Source organism: Caretta caretta, chromosome 26 (assembly GCF_965140235.1).
Source record: "Caretta caretta isolate rCarCar2 chromosome 26, rCarCar1.hap1, whole genome shotgun sequence".
Lineage (NCBI taxonomy): Eukaryota > Metazoa > Chordata > Testudines > Cheloniidae > Caretta > Caretta caretta.
The window spans coordinates 2,299,608-2,324,317 of record NC_134231.1 but is presented as its reverse complement, the minus strand read 5'-3'; the positions used below and the strand labels follow the sequence as shown (position 1 = coordinate 2,324,317).

Here is a 24,710-nt window from a genome sequence, read left to right as displayed (position 1 = left end):
TCCTGGGCTCCCTTTCCCTGATGCCTCTGGCTTGAGTGGGGAAAACTAATCCAACCTGATGTTTTATGGTGTGATCATGTGGTTCAGGACACATTGGTTTCAAGGCCGCTCTTTGGTGTAGGATTCATTTTCTCCTGGAACTCAGGTTGGGGCAAAATGCAATGGTCCCTTTTGGTCTTTAACGCATATGGGCAGGAATTTCTGTTGGCATCCAGGATCTAGTTTTCTGCATTTAAATATTGAGATTCCCTGCTAGATTAATTAGGAAGGTTACAGCACTAGTTTGGAAGCTCATTTTAGACTGTTCTCTTTATATTCAGTTCTTTCTGCTTCCAATCCCCTTTGTTCTTTGGAGTTCTTCCTCCATTTCTCGTTGCCACAAATCCCAGAAATCCAGAGAAATGACACAGAACCCATTAAAACACTGGAATGAATTTCCCTCTGTATCGCAGGAGCAAGACACAGGCGTGAGGAAAAATAACTGATTCACAGTGTGATTATGAATAGACATGAGCTGATTTAGCATGGGCGTTGTAACTAACAGGAAATAGTTAGGCTATTGTTTGTACAATTTGCATGAGCTAATCTACATTCAGAGAATGGGTACAGATGGATCAAAGAGCACAACAGACTCATGTTCTAGCAGACCTGTGTGGCTGACACCTGCTCAGGCTGTGTTGCCAGTGAAATCTCCAAGGGCCAACCACTGGAACAGGCACACTGTGTATTCCACATCACAAGCTCTGCTGAGGGGCTCTGAAATGGCAATGCCCATGGGAGACATACAGTTCTGCATTGTCCCCAAGCAACCCCTGGCAGCTGGGGAGATGGTGAGGTGAGTTCTCCCCTCTGACACAGCAATGTGAATCTGGAGTAACTGCAACTGCTATTACTCTAGAGACACAAGTGTAAATGAACAGAATTTGGCTCATGGTCTTTGGTGATGTCTGTTATTCCATTGTTTCAGTAGTTCATTGTGTCCACGGGGGAATTTTTGCTGAGCAAAGTGCCAAGCGGTAACAAAGTCCTAGTCCGTACTAGACGAGTGCACTGGCTGAAATAAATCAATCAGAAAATTGATCCATTATACTGGGGAAAACCCCTAATCCAGGTGCACTAAACCAGTCTAACCCTTGCCTATTTCACTGGAACTTACTGACTCAGCTGAACCTGTTTAAATAAAGGTTAAACCATCTGACGTGTATCTGTTAAGGGTTTGCACTTGTTGAATTAGATTTTTTTTTTTTAATCTATTTAGTTAAACCGGCTCATATTTCTAGTCTAGTCAGGGTCAAAGAGTAGGAATGGTGAAAAGCATCAGGAACCTGCCTGCTCCCATGCTTGAAGATAAGCATCTGCTTACGTGCTCTGATGGACTGGGGCCTAGATTTTTTTATTTATTTATTTATTTTAAATCCGTTCAGTTTTAAAGTGATCTTAGCACCAAAAGGGTGGCGTGTTTATTGTGGCACTCTCCCTGGATACAGCTGCAATTTCTTGTGTAACACTGCGGAGCTCCTGGAATGGTTCAGCTTGTGTACTGAAGTACGGCCCTTGGAAGGTTGGAAGAGCATCCAGAGAGAGACTCTGGCTGCCCCATCAGCTTTGGGATTCTCTTCTGCACATATAACAGATGGGGCGGCTCCACCGCAGGAAGAGCTTGACAGACAGCACTCTGCTAAAACAAGAAGACAAATCCTCACAGATTTTTTTTTTTTCAAATGCAAAACTGAATCCTGACCCTGTGAAATACATTTTTCCACCCCCAAAACACCACATGCTGATTGCAAGCCAAGGAAACTCTGCATGCAGTTGTAGTTTTAATACATGGACATTTTATATGACAGCTAGCCTCAACTAGACACTGAAAGCGATTGACAGATATCTGTGCATCAGTAGGAATATTGAACAGCAGCCCCATGTGATTCCTTGTGCATTTACAAAACAGAATATGAATAGCTAGGTACCCAGGCCTGAGGGGAAAATACTCATCACTGCACACGCATCACCGTGACAAATAAAAGTGACATTTGCAAATGGAAAGAGACCGCATTCCGATCTCGCCAGTCATTTCAATCATCCCATGCTTTGCAGACTTTGTTCAGAGGGGTGATTTTATCAATATCCTGCAAGTGAAGTCCCTGTTTCTGGGCCTGTCCATTCTGCATGAGGCAGGGGGATTTGGCATGCAGGTTCTTGAGGCAGATGGAGTCGGAAGATTCCCTGTCTGTGAAGATCTTGTTGCGAGTGCTGAAGCCACTGGTGCTGCCCGTCACCTTCTCCAAATAGGCCTTGTGGTGCCCTATGTCCTCCGAGCAAATCTGGAACTTGAAGGCTGTCTGGAAGCCCCGCTTGAAGTTCTCATTGAAGTAGCCATAGATGATGGGATTGACGCTGCTGTTGGAGAAGGCGAGCCAGTGTGCAAAGGGGAAGATGTAGCCTGTCAGCAGGTTGATCTGGTTGTCATCCAGCTTGGTATAGTCTGTGAACAGCATCAGGGTCCACAGGGGCAGCCAGGAAAGCATGAAGAGCAGGGCCACCAGAATGAGCATCTTGATTACCTTGACCTTCCGCCTGGAGACAGCAGCACTGCAGCACTCCTGGTTCTCCACCCTGTGCTTGCTCACCGGGCCCGATGACCTGTAGAGTTTGATGCCGATCCTACTGTACATGACCATGATGAGGGCCAATGGGGCCACGTAGATGTGGGCAAAAAGGACAGTGGTGTAGACCTTGCGCATCTCGCTGTTGGGCCAGGCCTCGTAGCAGGAATACAAGGGGTAAGCCAGGCTCTGGTTGTCATTGTACACCATGTAGTGATCCTCAATCTCCACCACTGTGAGCATGACAGCAGAAGGGCACATGATGGTGATGGCCAGGACCCAGATGACCGCAATGGTGTTCAGGGCCTTGAGCAGGCTGAGCTTGGATTTAAAGGGGTAAATGATGCATCGGAACCTGGTGCAAAACCAACACACAGGTAGGTGAGTTCTACTGAGAGAAACTTCCACAGAGCAAGACTCAAATGGAGTCTAAGCACAAAGCAGTACGGGGTTCTCCTGGGACATGGTGCATGATTACCTTGGGCCAAGGATACTGGTAGGTAACTCCCAGATCATGTCTTTTTGGGCCCACCCACAGAGGTGGAAAGGGGCAGGGGTCCCTACTATCTAATCCAAACACTTGCTGGGTTTTTCAAAAGCTCTTAGTATTGGCCTAATTCAGCTTCCATTGAAGTCATGGTAAAACTTCCATTGAAAGAGAGAAGGGGTGAAATCCTAGATCATTGCTAAAATGCCAGGATTGACTTCAACAGAGCCAGAATTTCACTGCTTGCGTCTTTACACTGTACCCCCATTCTGTAGTGGAGGTACTGGTTGTTGATTCCTTGTATTACCGTAGCACCAAGGAGCCCCAGTCCTGCTTTCTGCTTTCAACTACCTAAGAGGTGGTTCCAGAGAGGATGGTTCTAGACTATTCTCCGTGGTAGAAGAGGACAGGACAAGGAGTAATGGTCTCAAGTTGCAGTGGGGGAGGTTTAGGTTGGATATTAGGAAAATCTTTTTCACTAAGAGGGTGGTGAAACACTGGAATGCGTTACCTAGGGAGGTGGTGGAATCTCCTTCCTTAGAAGTTTTTAAGGTCAGGCTTGACAAAGCCCTGGCTGGGATGATTTAATTGGGGATTGGTCCTGCTTTGAGCAGGGGGTTGGACTAGATGACCTCCTGAGGTCCCTTCCAACCCTGATATTCTATGATTCTATGGACTAGGCCCCTGCTCTGCTAGGCGCAGTACAAACACAGAACAAAGGGATGGTTTCTGCTCCGAGGAGCTGATGATATAAGTATAAGACAAGCACAGCAGGTGGGGACAGGCAGACGGGGGAGCACAAGGAAACACTGAGACAGTGCTGGTCAGGATGATAGGCCGTGGTCTCAGGACACCAGCAACATGACTGTTGTCAGGTTTATGTAGGCTTCACGGCAAAGGAGGTTTAAGGAGGAGGATGAGTAAGGTTTGTGGCTGTGGAGGGGATGCTTGTTCCAAGCGTGAGAGGCAGAAGGGGAGAGAGCTTTTAAATGAAAGCCCAACCCGTTTGACAAAAATGGAAATTTTTCATGAGTTTCTGTTTGATCAAAAAATCCATTTTCCACCATTTAAAAACAAAACAAAACAAAACCCACCACCCTGCCACCTTCCAGCACTACCCCTCTTTCAGAGAAAAACTTTCAACCAGCTCTAAAAATAACATTTTTCTTAGGACAGAGGGGTTGCCAGATTAGCTCAGACCAGGAGTCCCTCTTGCCCAGTATCTCACCTCTGACAGGGGCCAGTACCAGCTGCACTCAGAGGAAGGTTCAAAAAAACCTGCAACAGGCATTTACAGAATCACCTGCACAGAGGAAAATTTTCTTCCTAACTCTGATCAGTAAGAAGCTGGCATGTGCCCGGAAGCAGGAAGGTAGAACCAGTGGCCTACCCTTCCATTCCAGTCTTATCTGGAGTTTGCAGGTTCACTCATAAAGTCAAACTCCCCCAATTATCCTGCAGCACAAGACTGCAAGCCAAGGAAACCTACATTTGATTGAGATAATTATCTGCCTTTGCCACATTGTGCTGATGTGAATGGCTGCGAGGAGGCACATGGCTCTTAATGATTAAAACGTACGGGAGTGGAAATAACCTTTTGATTCTGGCTGTTTCTTATTTGAAACCATTTTGGAGTTATTAATTCAGCTGTCCCATAACTGTTCTCCAAGTAATTGAGTTTTTAATTGAACATAGTTGTCTTGCAAAAATATCAGCCTTTGAAGCCGTTCACGCTCAGCATAGCGTCACAAATTTCAGACGTGAAAACCCTGGCATTGGGACTGGATAGCTCAGGGATTGATCAAGGGAAGAAGAGGCACCCCCAGCAGCACACAGCTCTGTCCTGCCCCTTGTGCTAGCGGGTCCTAGCTGATGGCTGCTCAGGGCCCTTGTGTGGAAGGCGCTTGGGGCTTGCATGTGGGCAGGCATCTGCTAGGCAAAAGTCACCAGCAGAACTGTCCTGGACTGGCAACATAGCAGCTACGGCCAGGCCTGCCCTTGGAAGGCTTGGCCAGTACCGCTCTGCTGGTGTACTAGAGCAGCCAAGCACTCCCAGTGTGGACACCGCTTACACCAACGCTGCACTTTAGATGCTACTGTCTAGCTCATGCCTGCCTCCCCCTTTTGCCAGCACACCTCTGTTGGCCACAAATCTCACCCCTGACCAACAGAGCTATGCAAGCCGAAGTTCTGCGGTGTCGACCTGGCCTAAGGGCCAAATGGGCCTTGAGGCCTGAGTCACATTCGTGCACCGAGCAAGGTTCCCCCTCCACACCTTGGCAGGGCAGTGTGGGGAAGCTGCTGCTGCACCAGGTACTGCCAGGGCTGTGGATAAAGAGCCTGCTCCAGTCCCGGTGTAAATCTATGGGAATCTTTCCCCATTGATCTTAATGAGAGTCAGAAGGGGTTTCCGAGCCCTGTGCTTTGAACCTGGCAGTTGGCACCGGATTTGCTTTATTTAAAGTCAGGGGGTGGGGGAGCTTCCGTTTATGCTGCTGCAGCTGCACTGTCCCTTGTGCAGCCCCTTCTCACCTGTCCACCGCAATCGCCACCAGCGTGAAAACAGACGCGGACACAGACATACCCTGAACCAGCCCACTCATCTTGCAGATTCCATTGCTGAAGGGCCAACCTAGAAGAAAACAATCAGACACGGGTCAGTGTGAGTCTGGGGGAAGCAGAAGCTCAACAAACCCAAGAGGTGCAGTTTCAACTCAGGTTTCAGCGTAGCAGCCGTGTTAGTCTGTATTCGCAAAAAGAACAGGAGGACTTGTGGCACCTTAGAGACTAACCAATTTATTTGAGCATAAGCTTTCGTGAGCTACAGGTCACTTCATCGGATGCATACCATGGAAAAACTGAATGCATCCGATGAAGTGAGCTGTAGCTCACGAAAGCTCATGCTCAAATAAATTGGTTAGTCTCTAAGGTGCCACAAGTCTTCCTGTTCTAGTTTCAACTCAGTTGCTGCAGCATGAAATGCCAATGCAGTTTGCTTTCCCCAGGGGAGATCACATGATAGAGAGATTGGGAGAGGATGCTGTGGCCGAATACAGCACTAATTGCAGGCTGCAGCTGAAAAGCATCCCTGCAGCTTGCACATTAAGCCCCTACCCGTCAGAGAAGCTGTTGGGGGTGATTTCATCGTTAGCGGCTCTTCTCTACCAAAGCAGCAGTCATCTCACTCCAGAAACTCAGACAAGTTAGCATCTTATACTTGTATATGAAATGTCCACCTGAGAACAATTGGCAGATCTGGGGAGTGATGGGGTGTGGGCCTGGGCAATCATGGGGTGCTGCAGGTCAGGATCGAAGGGGACTGGCAGAGCCATGTGAGGGGGGCTGCAGGACAGATATTAAAGAGCAGTGTGGAAGACCAGACTTGGAGCAGCAAGCCCTGTGGGCACTGTTTCCCCTAAGCTGTGCGCGTGTATGCGCACACACAGATCCTAAACCCCGCGCACATGGCAAAACACTGTGCACACAAAAATTTGCACAGAAGAAATTTTTTGCACACACAGCCTGTCAAAAATTAGAGGGAACATTGCCTGTGGGTCAGGATTGATGTGCCTTAGCAGGGCTGTGTGGGAGCTCTGGACTTGCAGTAGCAGAGATTGTTCACTGGCAGAGCTGCCAGGGTCCCTGGGTTGGGAGGGGTCACAGCAGGTCTGGACTGGTGTCGCTTGGCAGAGATGTGTGTGGGAAGTTTATACAGCATCTCCTCTCCCTGCACCTGGGCGGCACTGTCAGCCCCTCACTCCAGCGAGCCAAGAATTCATTTAGCAGTTAGAGAAAATGAGAGACATTTCTGTGGCGAATTTAGCGAGCGTGTCTCAGAGCAACCCAGTGTCCTTAACAAGCCAAGGGCTTTGGGTGCCAGCAACCATAAAAGCTTCAATGTGTTAGACAGTCCTTGTTTTTTCCAGGCTCCAAGCCTGAGACCACACAGATGCCAGCTGCCTCCTGCCTGAGCCCTCTGGCTAGGGCATTATTCCAAGGTGCTCCTGGGCCAGAGCAGGAAGTGCTGAGCTATTCACCCCTAGCCAGGCCTAGGCAGCACAGCAGAACAACCCCTGGGTGCTCTAGTCGAGAGGGGAGGGAGCTGCTGGGCTCAGCAGACACGTAGTGAAGCCTGTGGGAACAGCATTGATCCCTGTGGAGAGTCCTGGCCTGGGGACAGGCCCAGCCATCACTGGGCCAGCTCGGGACTGGAAGAAGAGACTCTCCTGACCTGTTCTACCATATGAGAGGCACTTCCAGCAGCAGCCCCACACCTTTCCGTAGGGACCAAGGGCCTGATCCCAACAGGGGGCTCATTTTTCAAAGGTGCTGAGCAGCTGCTGATCCTATGGAAGCCACTGGGAACTACAGAGACTCAGCCTCCTTTGCAAACGAGGCAGCATTTATTTAGGAGTCTGCCACGAGGCACCCAGGTTTGCAAATGTTGGCTAGTTTTGCACCACTCGCACAACCCTAAATGATCCCTGTCTCTCTCAGGTGTTCACACCTTTGGATGCTCCCCATGGAGCTGCATTGCCTGTGTTCCTAAGGCTGCTTTACCTCTTAGTGGTTTCCTTACACTTAGCATTTATAAGGCAATTTCCTTCTTCAAAGGAATGAATAAGTATTAGCTGACACCTCCCCTCTGAGGCAGGTGTGTATGTAAATGGCCCAGAGCAGTGAAGTTATGTGCCTGACAACCCAGAGGAAACTGGGATTGGGTCAGTCCTGTGCTCAGAGCACTCAGCAGTGTCTCTCTTCTCATTAACTCTTTATTAACTTATTAACTCATTAACTCTCTTCTCATTAACTCTCATTAACTCAAATTGGATACTATTAATTTAGGCTTAAATAGAGACTGGGAGTGGCTAAGTCATTATGCAAGGTAGCCTGTTTTCTCTTGTTTTTTCCTACCCCCCCCCCCCAGATGTTCTGGTTTAACTTGGATTTAAACTTGGAGAGTGGTCAGTTTAGATGAGCTGTTACCAGCAGGAGAGCGAGTTTGTGTGTGTATGGGGGTGGGGGGGATGTGAGAAAACCTGGATTTATGCAGGAAATAGCCCGACTTGATTATGTAAAGAGTTGTCACTTTGGATGGGCTAGCACCAGCAGGAGAGTGAATTTGTGTGGGGGGGTGGAGGGTGAGAAAACCTAGATTTGTGCTGGAAATGGCCCACCTGATGATCACTTTAGATAAGCTATTACCAGCAGGACAGTGGGGTGGGAGGAGGTATTGTTTCATGATCTCTGTGTGTATATAAAGTCTGCTGCAGTTTCCACGGTATACATCTGATGAAGTGAGCTGTAGCTCACGAAAGCTCATGCTCAAATAAATTGGTTAGTCTCTAAGGTGCTACAAGTACTCCTTTTCTTTTTGCGAATACAGACTAACACGGCTGTTACTCTGAATCTTGTAGGTGGGACACTGCTGGGGGTCTGGCCAGCACAGAGAGCACTCAGTGTCACCCTCTCTCCTTACCTGTGATTAAATTGTCCACGAGTGTGGTGGGCACACAAAAAATCCCAACCAGCAGGTCGCTGATGGCTAGGTTGAGGATAAAGAGGTTGGTCACTGTTCTCATCCGGCTGTTCTTCAGCACAATGAAGCAAACAAGACTGTTCCCAACCATGCACAAGGCAAAGATAAACAAGTAGGAGATTATATAGATAGCGGCAACAGGCAGGGAGTGCTGGTAGTAGGGCGAATATGTCAAGTTCCTTTTATGGCTCGTTAAAGAAGAGATCGTCTTGTTGATTCTGCCTTCTGACTCCATCCTGGGGTCATCCATGGCCTGGCACGAATTTTGCTCAGCTGTGAAAGACAATAGGAGAATTATGGAAATTTCAGTGTTTTGACAACAGAGAAGTTTCAAGTTGGAAGAAGGTTTGTGACAAGACACTCAGAAACAATGGGTATCAGTGTGGTGCAGATATAGAAACTGAGATAGGCATGTGCATAGATAGATAGAGGTGCCTGGGGATTGATGCAGAAACGGGTATAGGTGGATCAGTGAAAGATAGAGAAATGAGAGCAGGAAAGATAGAGAAATGAGAGAAGGAATATTTGTACAAGACTGGTTTCAGAGTAACAGCCGTGTTAGTCTGTATTCGCAAAAAGAACAGGAGGACTTGTGGCACCTTAGAGACTAATCCATTTATTTGAGCATGAGCTTTCGTGAGCTACAGCTCACTTCATCGGATGCTAATGCATCAGATGAAGTGAGCTGTATCTCACGAAAGCTCATGCTCCAATAAATGGGTTAGTCTCTAAGGTGCCACAAGTCCTCCTGTTCTCTGTACAAGACTATTTCCCTAGATATGTACAAACTAGCTTGGAATGTGTCAAATGAACTAAACAACTTATTAACTCATAGGCAGCACATTAATGGGAGAGGCAAGGTTGAAGGGGGGAAAATCCACCCAGCAGAAAAGTCATCTGCGTAATTGGCATTCCATTATTGCATTTGTGTAATCAGTGTAGGAACATAATGAGGGTGATCACAAGGACACCATGGGAGCAGGCGGTGCAGTCTGCTGTGTAATTATCATGCCTTTTAATGGGCAGGTACCACAACAAGGCAGATCCCCAGCTGGTGTGAATTGCCAGAGCTCCACTGAAGGCAATACAGCTCAGGCCGTCTACACCAGCTCAGGATCTGCCCTTCTGTTTTCAGACTAATTCCATCCCTTGCGCTTTGAGTGTTTCTCTTCCCTAAAGGAGATTTGCATGCAAATTGGCTGTCAGTGCCTGAGTTTTCTGCTGATGTCCTTGCTCAACAAGAAAGAGAGTCAGACTCTCACAACAGCACAATTATCTTCTGCACAGCAACCAGCAATGAGGCACCCATCAGTGTTGTCTGACCTCATGAGGGGATGGAGCAGCAGGGGCCGTTGAGCTCTGAAGGAGCAAAGCTGGCTTTGGGGTTGCTAATAAGGGCATGTCTCCACTGCAATAAAAGACAGGCAGCAGAGCTGAGGCTGGCCCGGGGCAGCTGACTTGGACTCGGGCTGCAGAGCTATAAAATTGCCGTGTGGACGTTCAGGTTCAGGCTGCGGGTATGGCATGGCTCATCCTTTCTCCAGGGCTTGTCCCACTTTTATTGCCACTGCATGTTAAAGAGCAAAGGACTTTTAATAATAGGCCTGTAGTGAAGAAAGGAATGCAAGCATCCTGCTCTAGTCCTTCATCAAAAGAGAGAGTGCCTCACTACTACAGTGAGAGATGATTTACTGAAGAGGTAAGTAGCTAGGTAGATATTTTTTGTATTGCACATATCAGCCTCAAACAGTAATCAGGGCTCCAATGCGCTAGGTACTGACAGCCCCTGACCCAAAGAGCTTGCAATCTAGATAGATAAATCTGTATGGTGAGGGAGGGAGGCTAGATAGATACTGGAACAAATTATTAATCTGTTTGTTCAAATATAGAGGATAACAGGGTTATAAGGAATAGTCAATAGGGATTTGTCAAGAGTAAATCATGTCAAACCAACCTAATTTCCCTCTTTCACAGGGTAGCCAGCCTAGTGGGTAGGGGAAGGAGTAGCTGTGTTTATCTTGATTTTGACCCAGTCCCACATGACATTCTCATAAGCAAATCAGGGAAATATGGTCTAGATTTAGTGTCTATAAGGTGGGTGCACACCTGGTTGAAAAACCCTACTCAGGAGTAGATATCGATGCTTGTCTGTCCCTAGGTGGGAGGACTTCTCAAGTGATGTCCCACAGGGGTCTGTCTGGGGTCCAGTGCTATTCAGTATTTTAATTAATGACTTAGATGACGCAGTAGAGAGTAGGCTTATAAAATTTGCAGATGACTCCAAGATGGGAAGGATTGTAAGCACATTGGAGGACAGGATTAAAATTCAAAAAGATTTTGATAAATTGAAGAATGGGTCTAAAATCAGTAAGATGAAATTCAATAACGACAAGTGCAAAGTACTGCACTTAGGAAGGAAAAATCAAATGCACAGCTACACGAAGAGGAATAACAAGCTAGGCAGCAGTACTGCAGAAAACATTTTGGGAGTTAGAGTGACTCTCATGTAGAAGGAGTCAATTTGGGGCTGTATTAACAAGAGTGATGTCCCATTGTTCCTGTCTGTAAGACACGGGAGGTAATTATCCCAGTGTACTTGGCACTGGTGAGGCCCACGCTGGAGGACTCTGTCCAGTTCTGGGTACCACATTTTAGGAAAGATGTGAACAAATTGGACAGATTCCAGAGGATAGTAACACAAATGATAAAAGGTTTAGAAAACCTGATCGATGAGGGAAGGTTGAAAGAATTGGGAATGTTGAGTTTAGAGAAGAGAAGGGGGGGGGGGGCGATGGGGCTGATAAGTCTCCAAATATATGAGGTTGTTATAAAGAGGACAGAGATCAATTGTTCTCATGTCCACTGAAGGTAGGACAAGACATGATGGGCTTAATCTGCAGCTAGGGAGACTGAGTTAGATATTAGGAAAAGCTTTCTAACTCTCAGGGGAGTTAAGCTCTGGAACAGGCTTCCTTCCAAGGGAGGTTGTGGAATCCCCATCACTGGAGATTTTTAAGAACAGCCTGGACAAACACCTGTCAGGGATGGGCTCGGTTCACCTGGTCCTGCCAAGGACAGGGGGCTGGACTCGATGACCTCGCGAGGTCTCTTCCAGCCCAGTATCTCTGGGATGGATGGATGCCTGCATGCATTTGGATGAGATTTTCTGCATTTACATCCAGCGAAAATACAAACTGGAGGGGATGAACAATCCTCTCCTGCCCCTGCCCCCTTTACAGGAGCTGGTCTACATGGGACATAATAGGCCTTTTTAATCTCTAATGTCTCTTATTCGCCAGCTGAGTTGCCCCTGAGCAAAGCACTGTGTTACAGTGGGAATGCTATGAACATCCTACTAGAGGGCAGCTCCGGGTGAACGCCCTGAAAGCTTTGGCCAGACAAAGGGCAGGTTCTGGGCTGTCTGGTGCTGTCGCTGTCAGGTCTGAGTGTCAGTTTTTAGCTGTCAGGCTCAGTCCAGGGGGATTTCCAGACACTTACTCTAAGCCCTGTCCAAACTCCCTCCCCCAGCCATTCCTAAAAGCTGAGGGCTGGGTCACACTTTCAGGCACAGCCCTGAGGAACAATCAGTGGGGAAGCACAAGGAGCCTGGTCCTCAGAGAGGTTCCTCCATGGCACAGACTCTCATCATTCCCCGCTGGGGCTCTGTCAGCGACAGCCCTTTCCAGGGTGAAGCGTACTCCACGTGCAGCCAGCCAGCTCCCATGGGTTCCACGGGGAACCAGGGCTTTGCCCCCTTGCCCACTCTCTATCCAGTTACTCCCAGGGAAGCATCCCTGCATGCCAGGGCCCCAATCCATGTGACCCTATTGCAGGCCAGGCACAGGGGGTGTGATAGTCCTTACCCCCATCCCCCACACACGCACACCCTTGTGCAGAAGGCCCTGGCATGATCAAGCCACTGATCTTTAACTTTCCTGGCCATCCTGGCACTGCCCACGTGCTAAGAATTGTCTACTCAGCACCTCATCCAGATGGCTGAATTCCTGGTGCGGACCATCCCAGGCTGACCCCCTACTGTCTGGCAGTGTGTAATTCTCCCCCACTCTCTGGAGCGACAGTGCTTTACTCCGGGAAACACCCCACACCCCACTCTGCAGGGCAAAGCCAACCAGGCAGGAGCCTCTTCCCCTTCATGTGACTGGCTCCTCCTCATACCTTGTTCCAGGGCACTCAGGAGTTCATCTAGGCTGTCCAAGCTACACCCCTTGTTGAAGTATCTCCCGCATGCACACATATCCCTCCCATTGGGAACAGAATCGCGGCACCAAAGAACAAGGTTACAGGTGGCCCGGAGATCAAGACATGCAGACAGTTTTCTGTTCCTGCTCAGCCACCTGGAGGGAAAATGTTCTGCTGACGTAAGCCTAATCGATAAACACAGAGCGGTCATTGTCACATCCTTCAGGGCCCCGTTCAGCTGCACAAGAATACGAGCAGTTCCCGTCACACTCCTTCCACGTCTAAGGCTATCGCTATGCTCCCACAGCAAGCACCAACACTCATGCTTCAATTCTATGCACGGGCTGAATGATCCAGAGCCCTGCCGTTAACTGGTTGCTCCAGTGAATTGATTTTGACCATTAAGGAAGCAGAAATAGATCATGTTAATCTAATAGAGCTTCCAAAGTTCCCTGCAACATTTAGGGCATGTTTTTGTCTGATCCAGGGAGGGGTTTGTTCTGGGTTTGAGAAGTTATTAGTGCAAATTCTTTCCTTGAGTCTCTTTCTGCTTTGTTGATCAATGACCCATCACTTACTGGGAAACATAAAATACCTACAATATCTATTTCTTCATCATTCTTGATATTGGCGGGGGACACAGATTTTGCATCCATTTCAGCTGCCAGGAGAATAGCACCACTTCTCTCTAGGGCAGCTCTGCACAATATCAGGAATTATTTAGTTTCTTACCTGCGTCCTCTAGGAGTTGAGGGAATCTTCCTTTCAGGCTGGCAGAAGAAGCTATCAACTTCCCATTTAAAATCTTATATTTCCAGCACAAGAAGAATGGCCAGTAAAAAAAGAAAAAGAAAGGTAGGTCTGATCTCTAAATTATCTAAGCTTAACCCCTCAATCCATGGTGGAAATAAAATGCCAGCCTGTTCTGTGGTGATAGATGGGAGGTGCTGTTGTTTCTAATATGCTTATCTGCCTGAGCTCAGACTGAATGCAGACTCCTAGGTCCCCTCTATTATAAAGACAAGAACAGTGATGTCACTGAAAAGGCTTCAAAATGCAAAGAGACCAGTTGGAAGAACCTCTTGGTGTGAGTCTCTCTGTCACTCTCTCGCTCCTCCCTCCTCCTCCTTAAAGACCCCATTCCTTCTCACTCTGCAGTTGTTCAGATCGTTTGGTCAAATAACATTTTTTTTAAACATCCCTCTTAGAGAGGCAAGATGGTTTAAATCGAAGCATTGAATCACAGTGGGTTAGAAAGCCCAATCCTGACTCGATCATGCTGATACGTTTATTTTGGCATGCATGGAAAGCGTGGGGATGTACAACCCCTTGCCTGCCTCTTCGTCCCAGCCTCTCAAAGCACTTTACAAACACTCATCGAGCTCTGCAGCCCCTCGGGGAGGTAAGTGTTATCCCCTAATGTACAGAGGGGGAACTGGGGCACAGAACAGTGCCTTGCCCAGTAGAAAGCAAAACCCTTCCCTCCCAGCCCCTTGCGCTGAATGAATGAGCTCATCAAGCTTATGATTGATGATGGGCCAAACAGCTCCATACAGCCTGTGCAAGGTGCAAGTCCAGTATTTTCACCCCCTGATAAATGCAAGCGCCCCTGTTTCTTCCTCCCCCACAGCCTCACCCAGGAGTGTTTCAACAGCATTAGCTTTTGATTGAAATCTGCTGTACGTTAAATGTTGTTTGTTTAAATGTTGCATAGCTTCACAGCATCCTTGAGCTTGTCTAGCACACAGAGTCACAGCACATTGTTCACTGTGATTTCCGATGCTAATTGAGCCTGGGAAGATGCAACCGTATCAGTCACAAATTGGGACATGCAGCTCGGAAAGTTCCTTCCACCAGGAACATGCTGAAGAGGAATGCAGGCTCAGTAGAGGCTGCTGGGATGGGGAAAAGGCACATTTAAAATGTACACATTCCAAGCCCTCTAGAATATGTACCGAGAAAACAAACACACTTAAAGGTTTCCTCTGAGTCTCTGCATAGTTTTGCGCTCAGCCTTCTGTCCCTTGCAGTGGAGTCATTTATGGACTTAGGTGGAAGGGAAGCACTTAGGACAATCGTACCAATGGGTGTTATTTAATTAGGTTCTGCTAGCCTGGGCAAGGCATGCTAATGCTTTGGCTGGTCATATGGGCATTTCCCAGGGGAAGTTACAGCCAGACCTGTCCTCTTAACCTGAGTATATACTGGGATGAAATTTAGCAGATAAATCTGAGGCAGGTTAGGCACAAAACTAATTTCTCTCCTGGCTGTTTTAACAACAGAAGCCTGTGTAGTGAAGTGAAATATCTAGGCGAGAGAGATGCTATTTGTCTCTAAACAAATGCAAGAAGTATGATGAATAAACAGGAAGAACTGGAAGTATTAGTACAATAAGATAAATTATTACTTAACTGTAAAAGCAGCAAAGAGTCCTGTGGCACCTTATAGACTAACAGACATATTGGAGCATAAGCTTTCATAGGTGAATACCCCTTCGGCGGATGCATGTAGTGGAAATGTTCATCTGATAGAGCTTCCAAAGTTCCCTGCAACATTTAGGGCATGTTTTTGTCTGATCCAGGGAGGGGTCTGTTCTGGGTTTGAGAAGTTATTAGTGCAAATTCTTTCCCTGAGTCTCTTTCTGCTTTGTTGATCAATGACCCACCACTTACTGGGAAACATAAAAAACCTACAATATCTATTTCTTCATCATTCTTGATATTGGGGGGGGGGGGAGACAGATTTTGCATCCATTTCAGCTGCCAGGAGAATAGCACCACTTCTCCCTAGGGCAGCTCTGCACAATATCAGGTATAAATATGCAAGCAAGAATCAGGCTCGGGATAACGAGGTTAGTTCAATCAGGGAGGATGAGGCCCTCTTCTAGCAGTTGAGTGTGAACCCCAAGGGAGAAGACACGGCTTTTGTCGTTGGCGAGCCAGTCATAGTCCTTGTTTAATCCTGAGCTGATGGTGTCGAATTGGCAAATGAACTGAAGCTCAGCAGTTTCTCTTTGAAGTCTGGTCCTGACGTTTATTTGCTGCAGGATGGCTACCTTGAAATCTGCTATTGTGTGTCCAGGGCGGTTGAAGTGTTCTTCTGCAGGTTTTGTATATTGCCATTCCTAATATCTGATGTGTGTCCATTTATCCTTTTACGTAGGGACTGTCCAGTTTGGCCGATGTACATAGCAGAGGGGCATTGCTGGCACATGATGGCGTAGATTACATAGCTGGATGTGCAGGTAAATGAACCGGTGATGGTGTGGCTAATCTGGTTCACACCTCAACTGCTCGAAGAGGGCCTCATCCTCTCTGATTGAACTAACCTCGTTATCCCTAGCCTGATTCTTGCTTGTATATTTATACCTGCCTCTGGAAATTTCCACTACATGCATCCGACGAAATGGGTAGTCACCCACGACACCTTATGCTCCAATACGTCTGTTAGTCTATAACGTGCCACAGGACTCTTTGCCGCTTTTACAGATCCAGACTAACACAGCTACCCCTCTGATATATGACTTAACTGGCATCCCAGAGGCTTGGTGGGATAAATCTCATGACTATAATATAGATATAGAGGGCTATGGCTTATTCAGGAAGGACAGGCAGAGAAAAGAGAGAGGTGGTATTGCATTACATGTCAAGAATATATACACTTGTTCTGAGGTCCAGAAGGGGGTGAGAGGCAGACCAGTTGAAAGTCTCTGGGCAAAGCTAAAATGGGGAAATGCAAGGGTGACATCCTGGTAGGGGTCTACTATAGGCCACCAAATCAAGAAGAGGAGGTAGATGAGGCATTTGTAAAACAAATAGTAGAAATAAACAAAACGCAAGACCTGGTCACAATGGGGGTCTTTTCCAACAGATGTCTGGGTAGTTATATAGCACAATACAAAATCATAGAATCATAGAATATCAGGGTTGGAAGGGACCTCAGGAGGTCATCTAGTCCAACCCCTGCTCAAAGCACGACCAATCCCCAACTAAATCATCCCAGCCAGGGCTTTGTCAAGCCTGACCTTAAAAACTTCTAAGGAAGGAGATTCCACCACCTCCCTAGGTAACGCATTCCAGTGTTTCACCACCCTCCCAGTGAAAAAGTTTTTCCTAATATCCAACCTAAACCTCCCCCACTGCAACTTGAGACCATTACTCCTTGTTCTGTCATCAACTACCACTGAGAACAGTCTAGAGCCATCCTCTTTGGAACCCCCTTTCAGGTAGTTGAAAGCAGCTATCAAATCCCCCCTCATTCTTCTCTTCCGCAGACTAAACAATCCCAGTTCCCTCAGCCTCTCCTCATAAGTTATGTGTTCCAGACCCCTAATCATTTTTGTTGCCCTCCACTGGACTCTTTCCAGTTTTTCCACATCCTTCTTGTAGTGCGGGGCCCAAAACTGGACACAGTACTCCAGATGAGGCCTCACCAATGTCAAATCACATCCCTCGATCTGCTGGCAATGCCCCTACTTATACATCCCAAAATGCCATTGGCCTTCTTGGCAACAAGGGCACACTGTTGACTCACATCCAGCTTTTCGTCCACTGTAACCCCTCGGTCCTTTTCTGCAGAACTGCTGCCGAGCCATTCGGTCCCTAGTCTGTAGCGGTGCATGGGATTCTTCTGTCCTAAGTGCAGGACTCTGCACTTGTCCTTGTTGAACCTCATCAGATTTCTTTTGGCCCAATCCCCTAATTTGTCTAGGTCCCTCTGTATCCTATCCCTACCCTCCAGCGTATCTACCTCTCCTCCCAGTTTAGTGTCGTTTGCAAACTTGCTGAGGGTGCAATCCACACCATCCTCCAGATCATTTATGAAGATATTGAACAAAACCGGCCCCAGGACCGACCCTTGGGGCACTCCACTTGATACCGGCTGCCAACTAGACATGGAGCCATTGATCACTACCCGTTGAGCCCGACAATTAGGCCAACTTTCTATCCACCTTATAGTCCATTCATCCAGCCCATACTTCTTTAACTTGCTGGCAAGAATACTGTGGGAGACTGTGTCAAAAGCTTTGCTAAAGTCAAGGAACAACACGTCCACCACTTTCCCTTCATCCACAGAGCCAGTTATCTCATCATAGAAGGCAATTAGATTAGTCAGGCATGACTTGCCCTTGGTGAATCCATGCTGACTGTTCCTGATCACTTTCCTCTCCTCTAAGTGCTTCAGAATTGATTCCTTGAGGACCTGCTCCATGATTTTTCTAGGGACTGAGGTGAGGCTGACTGGCCTGTAGTTCCCAGGATCCTCCTTCTTCCCTTTTTTAAAGATGGGCACTACATTAGCCTTTTTCCAGTCGTCCGGGACTTCCCCCGATCGCCATGAGTTTTCAAAGATAATGGCCAATGGCTCTGCAATCACATCTGCCAATTCCTTTAGCACTCTCGGATGCAGCGCATCCAGCCCCATGGACTTGTGCTCATCCAGCTTTTCTAAATAGTCCCGAACCACTTCTTTCTCCACAGAGGGCTGGTCACCTCCTCCCCATGCTGTGCTGCCCAGTGCAGTAGTCTGGGAGCTGACCCATAAATTCTTGGCATTTACTGGGGACAACTTCTTATATCAGAAAGTGAAGGAAATAAGCAGGGGGCAGCCCTTTTAGACCTGGTTCTGACCAAAAGGGAGGAATTGGTAGCGAATCTGAAAATGGAAGGCAGTTTGGCTGAAAGTGACTGTGAAATGAGAGATTTCATGTTTCCAAGGAAAGGACGGAGTGAGAGCAGCGGAATAAGGACAATAGACTCTGACTTTAACAGACTACTGGCATGCAAGATCCAATGGGAAGAAACTCTAAGGCATAAGGAGTTCAGGAGAACCGGCAGTTTCTCAAGGAGACAATATTAAAGGCACAACTGCAAACCATCCCAATGCAAAGGAAAGACAGGAAGAAAGTCACAGGCCAATATGGCTCCATCCGAAGCTTTTTAATGACCTGAAAATCAAAAACGAATCCTACCAAAAGTATAAATATGCATGAATTGCTAAGGAGGAGCACAAAAAAAAGAGCACAAGCTTGTATGGACACAACCAACCTCTAAGGCAGAAAATGAGTCATGCATAGGAAGGGACATAAAAGGCAGGAAGAAGAGGCTCTTTATACGAACTGAGAACATGACAAGAAGTCCTCTACTTAGCTGGGAAGGAGAGCTAATGACTGATGATATGAAGAAGGCTGAGATGGTCAGTGCCTATTTTGCTTCAGTCTTCACTAAAAAGGTTAATGGTGATCAGATACTCAACACAATTAATATTCAAAACAAGGGGGAAGGAACTCGAGCCAAATTAGGGGAAAGAACAGGTTCAAGAATATTTAGATGTATTCAAGTTGGCAGGGCCTGATGAAAGTCAGCTGAGGTACTTATGGGCTCAGAACCTTTAGAATCTTTGAGAACTGCTGGAGGACAGCTGAGGTCCCAGGGGACTGTGGGAAGGGAAAACACAGTACATCTCTTTAAAAAGGGGAACAAAGAGGACCTGGGGAATTGTAGACCAGTCAGCCTAATTTCAGTACCAGGAAAGATACTGAAACAAATTATTAAACAATCAATTTATAAGCACCTAGTGGAAAATAGGGTTATAAGGAATAGCCAGCATGGGTTTGTCAAGAGCAAATCATGTCAAACCAACCTTATTTCCTTCTTTGACAGGGTTATTGGCCTAGTGGATGGGGGGAAGCCGTAGATATGAGAGACCTTGATTTTAGTAAAGCTTTTGACACAGTGCCACGTGATATTCTCATAAGCAAACTAGGGAAAAGTGGTCTAGATTAAATTACTTGGCTAATGGAGGGGAGAGTAGGCTTATAAACTTTGCAGATGACACCAAAATGAGAGGGGCTGCAAGCACTTTGGAGGACAGGATTAGAATTCAAAATGACGTTGGCAAATTAGAGAATTGGTCTGAATGCAGTGTGAAGGAGGGAAGGAAGGGAAAATCAAATGCAAAACTGCAAAGTGGGAGATAACTGGCTATGCGGTAGTACTGCTGAAAAGGATTTGAGGATTACAGTGGGTGACAAATGGAAGATAAGTCAATAATGTGATGCAATTGCGAAAAAGGTTGCTATTCTAGGGTTTATTACCAGGAGTCTCATATATAAGACACAAGAGGTAATTGGTGCTGGTGAGGCCTCCGCTGGAGTACTGTGTCCAGGTCTGGGCACCACACTTTAGGAAAGATGTGGATAAATTGGAGAGAGCCCAAAGAAGAGTAACAACAATGATATACGATTTAGAAAACCTGATCTATGATATAAGATTTAGAAAACTGGGCATGTTTAGTCTTGAGAAAAGAAAACAGAGGGGACCTGATAAGTCTTCAAATATGTTAATGGTTGTTGTTATACAGAGGACGATGATCAATTGTTCTCATGTCCACTGAAGGTAGAACAAGAAGTAATGGGCTTAATCTTCAGCAAGGGAGATTGAAGTTTGATATTAGGAAAATCTTTCTAACTCTTTGTTAGACTTTCTAAACTTTCTAACTCCAGTTAATCTCTGGAACAGGCTTCCAAGGGAGGTTGTGGAATTTTTGTCATTGGTGATGTTTAAGAACAGGTTGGAAAAACAGCTGTCAGGGATGGTCTGGGTTTACTTGGTCCTGCCTCAACACGGGGGGGTGGACTTGATAATTTCTCGAGGTCCCTTTCAGCCCTACAGTTCCATGATTCTGTGCTATTCTTATTTATCTGTTTCCACACCTTTCTTGAATCTTGCCAAACCAGTTGTCTTAGTAATATTAATCCATAACCCTCTCAGTGCTGACTCTGGTATACTTCATTCTGAAAATATACTGACCATCAACATGGTAAAAATAATGGTCCTGACTTTCAAAATTGCTCAGCATCCAGCAGCCCCCCCTGAGAACAATAGAGAGCTCCCCTGACAGATACGCCCCCCTGCCCTACTGGGAACAATGGGAGCTGCTGGCTGCTCAGCATTTTTTAAAATCTTGCCATATGTATAATTCCCCATCATGATAATACATGCCACAAACCTGAACTAACCTAGTAACCTTCCTATGCCCTTGTAAACTGGGCATTTTACAGATGGGGAAACTGAGGCAATAAATGGTTAAGTGGGTTGCCCAGAGTCACAAAGCATCATTCAGAATCAGGATTAGAACTCAGGAGTTCCTACAGCCTAGTCCTGTGAGTGGAGCACTTAGCTGCCATTCACACATAGAATACACACATGCAGGTAGGCTGGATTCTGCCCCCTTTACACATGCCCCCCACTCCATATGAAATACTGTTGAACACACACACACCCCTCACCATGTCTAGTCTGGGGTCTGAGCCATGGGTAGCTAGTGACCAATGCTTTTATAAAGTAAGTGCATAACTGCCATTTTTCAAAGCAGGAAGAGCTTGTGCTAAAGGATCCAGAAACCAAAGGAAGCCCAAAATAATGAAAGAGCTCATCTGCATACTGCATTGCAAATGCAAATCACCCTGGCATCCTGGGATTTTTCGCTTAGACCATTGGCAACACCGTCCATTTGTCAGGTTCATAATTAAAGTTCAGCTGAGATCTGTATGCCAGGGATGGGCTACCAAGTCACAGAGCAAATCGACACAGCTGGTCTGAGGCCAGCCAGATGCTCGGACTCTGGCAGCAGTTACTCTCAGCCTAATGCCTGTGGATTGCTAGAATCAGTCGCTTTAACTGCTTCTTGCCCAAGGGCCCTCTTCCTGCAAGGCAGAATACACTAGCCTTCTGTATAACCACACGTCATCTTTATTCCTTCCCTATTCCCTCCCTGAACTCTATGCCCCTGCTGTCCTGGTCTTTACCCAGTCTTTATGCTCTGTGTGGCAGGACAGCTGTCGTTAGTGAGGTCTGTTCTCATTAGATATGACTGGAATTTGTAATGCCGGTAGCACTCAGCTGTCCTAGGTGAGCTCAGACCCCGTTGTGCTTGCTTGCGGTGTATACACTTAGTGAGAGACAGTCCCTGCCCCCAAATGGCTCACGATCTAAATAGACAAGACTGGGAGAATTGAAGGATTATCACCCCTATTTTATAAGTGGGGAGCTGAGGCACAGCTAGATTAAGTGATTTGCCCAAGGTTGTGTGTGTGTGTGTGTCAGACACACACACACACAGAGCTATCATAGCTCAGTGGAGCAATCAGCACTGCAGTCTTTTGTGCTTCTCCAAACCAAACCGCAAGCACTGAACCTTCGTGGTTCCCCCATCACGGGTTGCTAATGGCTGCTTGAAACCGTGGTTATCAAGGGGCTTTACAATAAACAATTTGTTCCTAGAACCAAAGTGTCCTCTGACGGCTGGGAAAGGCCTATCACGTAAAAGGTGCTACTACAAATAACGAATGTAAAAGTCGGGGGGGAGGGAATCCCCCAACTCTGCAGCACATGGCCCTCAGTCAGCATGGCTGCACCAAACCACGCTGCCCCTGCTTGCTTTACTATGTGCTGCCCAGGGACTGAGGTTTGCGCTCAGGTGTGTGTGTGAGATGAATGCAAAGCTGATTCCGAGGAGACGTGTGGTGCCTGGATGCTGCGGGAGATCAGGCAGGGAGGCCTGAGGCTGGCAGGTGCCATTTGGGGCTAATTGGCATTAGTGGAGTGGGTGTCTAAATGTGACTGGCTGGAGCCGGGCTCAGTTGTATTTTCCAGCAGACTCAGAATGCCCCTGGTGGTGGGCAGGACGTGGTATGCCTTTAATCACCAAGGATGAAATACAGCCTGGTACAAAAGTCTGCTTGAGGCCCATGAGCCTTGTGTAAACCTTCAGACTCCAAATCTGTTCCAGTCCCTGCACATTCTGTCACTGACTCCCACAGTACCAAGGTTTGGCCTTCATTGCTGGGCTCAGCTGGTTCCCAGAATCTTGGACAGGTTCTTGGGCAGGGGTCGCTAAACCCCATCTGCATGGCCTGGGTCCCACTGAGTGTAATGTTCTTGTGGAGAGCAGGAAAGTGGAAAGGAATAAAAATGGCTATTTCTCCTTTACAAAACCTGATTCTGTGTGTGAGGAGCAAACATGCCCCGGATGCAAGGGATTTAACCATGTCTCTTGGGGGTCACAGCTGTGGCTTCAGTTTGGGATTAGCTGGGAAAGAACAGACACAAATTCTTCGGGCACATGAAGCAAACCCCTGCCTGCAGGTTGCTACTTCCCCACCAATGTGAGATTTGCATTAAGTGTGGGCACGATTCCTCCCAGCCTTACGCCTTGGGCCTGTGTAAATGGGTGTAAAATGCTCCCCTTCTGGTTTGTGCACATTATGCACAGGTGTAAACGCCTACCTCAGGGGCAAGCCCCAGGTGCAAGGCAGGCTAGGTGCAAAGCCACCTCCTTGTCCTCCTTTAACTCCCTCCTTAGAGTCCTTCTCCAGCATGGGCCCTACAAAAAGCTGGGCAATGGACAGGCAGCTGGTGCTTGCCATGCTGACTGGTACCAGCTCATTGGCACTTTGTGCCCCCTTTCATTTGTTTGTATGCTCCCAATGTCCATGGTCTCACACTTCGATGGCAAGCTCTTTGTGGGAGAGAACGTCCCTTTGCTCTATGTTTGTGCAGCGCCTGGCACAATGGGCCTCTGATCCATTACAGGGGCCCTGGGTGCTACCACAATACGGGGAGAATCCGACCCGATGTATGCGCTTGATGTTCGTCCTGGTGCATTTTCACTCTCCTATCTGAGGGAAACAAGACTGCAAATGCTTCTAAGGGCCACGATTGCATGACAGTGCATTAGCTCATTTAACTGTATCCACTAACAAAGGGAAGTTAGTGTTATGTTTTGCTAGCCAGCCTGTTGCTCAGGTGGCTAACTACAGTTATTTCATTCCCCACCCTGTGCTAGTGGGGGAGAGCTCACTCCATCCTTTAAGTCATTTGGATTTGAGTCATTGTTTTCTTGACGTTTTTCTTTCTGTAATCTGAAAGGTGCAGCCAGCTCCTCTAGTGCTGAAGCTCCCTCATAAAAAGATTGCAGTAAATAATAATTAATCCAATCATATTTCAATGCTGCCTAAATCCTACAGGATTTCAAAACTGGTTATAAACATAGGTGCGAAATACTAAACACCCTCCTACAAAGGTGTTCCGGTAGGATAGCTGGAAAGCCAGTCCATTTTACAAGTGTTGTTATTTATCAGCATTTCCAAGGTACCCACCATCAGCAGAGGACAAAGTACCTCACACACAGCTCCCTTAGCCCCAGCCAGGTACCATCACCTCCACGCTGTCGTTGGGGTAACTGATGCCCTGAGCAAGGCAATGACTTGCCCAGGGTAACAGAGAAAGGTTAGGGCAGCACACTGAGCAGAATCTAGATTGCCTGACTCACTGGCCTCCACTTTAAACACCAGGCCCTGCTGTTTCCCCAGGAAGGTCTGATTCATTTTGAGAGTCATCACTGACATTTTTAGGACCTGATTGTCCATATCCCTGCACCTTGTGTCATCATTGAGACCAGTGCAAGGTGAGTGTAAATTCTACCATAGCATTTTGCACAGACTGTGCACTGGTGTAAATGACTGCACAAGGCACAGGGCAATGGAGACTCAGGCCCACAGTGTTCAGAAAATGCTGCAGCTGCAAGAGAAGATTAACCAGACTGTATTATCCTGGTAGCCTAGGGCCCTGCTAGAAAATACAGTAGAACCTCAGAGTTACAAACAGTAACTTCGTCGGGACAGGAGGTTGTCCATAACTCTGAAATGTTCCTAACTCTGAACAAAACCTTATGGTGGTTCTTTCAAAAGTTTACAACTGAACATTGACTTCATACAGCTTTGAAACTTTCCTATGCAGAGGACAAATGCTGCTTTTAACTATGTTAATTTAAATTAAACAAACACAGAAACAGTTTCCTTACTTTGTCAAACTTTTTT

The 24,710-nt window shown here is 47.0% G+C and overlaps 1 protein-coding gene across 2 annotated transcripts; it reads right to left on the bottom strand.

Moving 5' to 3' along the window:
• Positions 1–1,696: 1,696 nt before the first annotated feature.
• LOC125626489 (neuropeptide FF receptor 1) lies at positions 1,697–13,833 on the bottom strand. Of its 2 annotated transcripts, XM_048829526.1 has the most exons (5): positions 13,562–13,833; positions 12,806–12,984; positions 8,570–8,902; positions 5,623–5,722; positions 1,697–2,958 (listed from the first exon to the last, which is right to left on the bottom strand). In XM_048829526.1, the coding sequence occupies exons 2-5, from the start codon at positions 12,882–12,884 to the stop codon at positions 2,073–2,075; spliced, it is 1,398 nt and encodes a 465-aa protein (XP_048685483.1). In that variant the 5' UTR covers positions 12,885–12,984; positions 13,562–13,833; the 3' UTR covers positions 1,697–2,072. The 2 variants fall into 2 exon arrangements, with proteins under 2 accessions (XP_048685483.1, XP_048685484.1); XM_048829527.1 differs by lacking the exon at positions 12,806–12,984.
• Between the last annotated feature and the right edge of the window lie 10,877 nt (positions 13,834–24,710).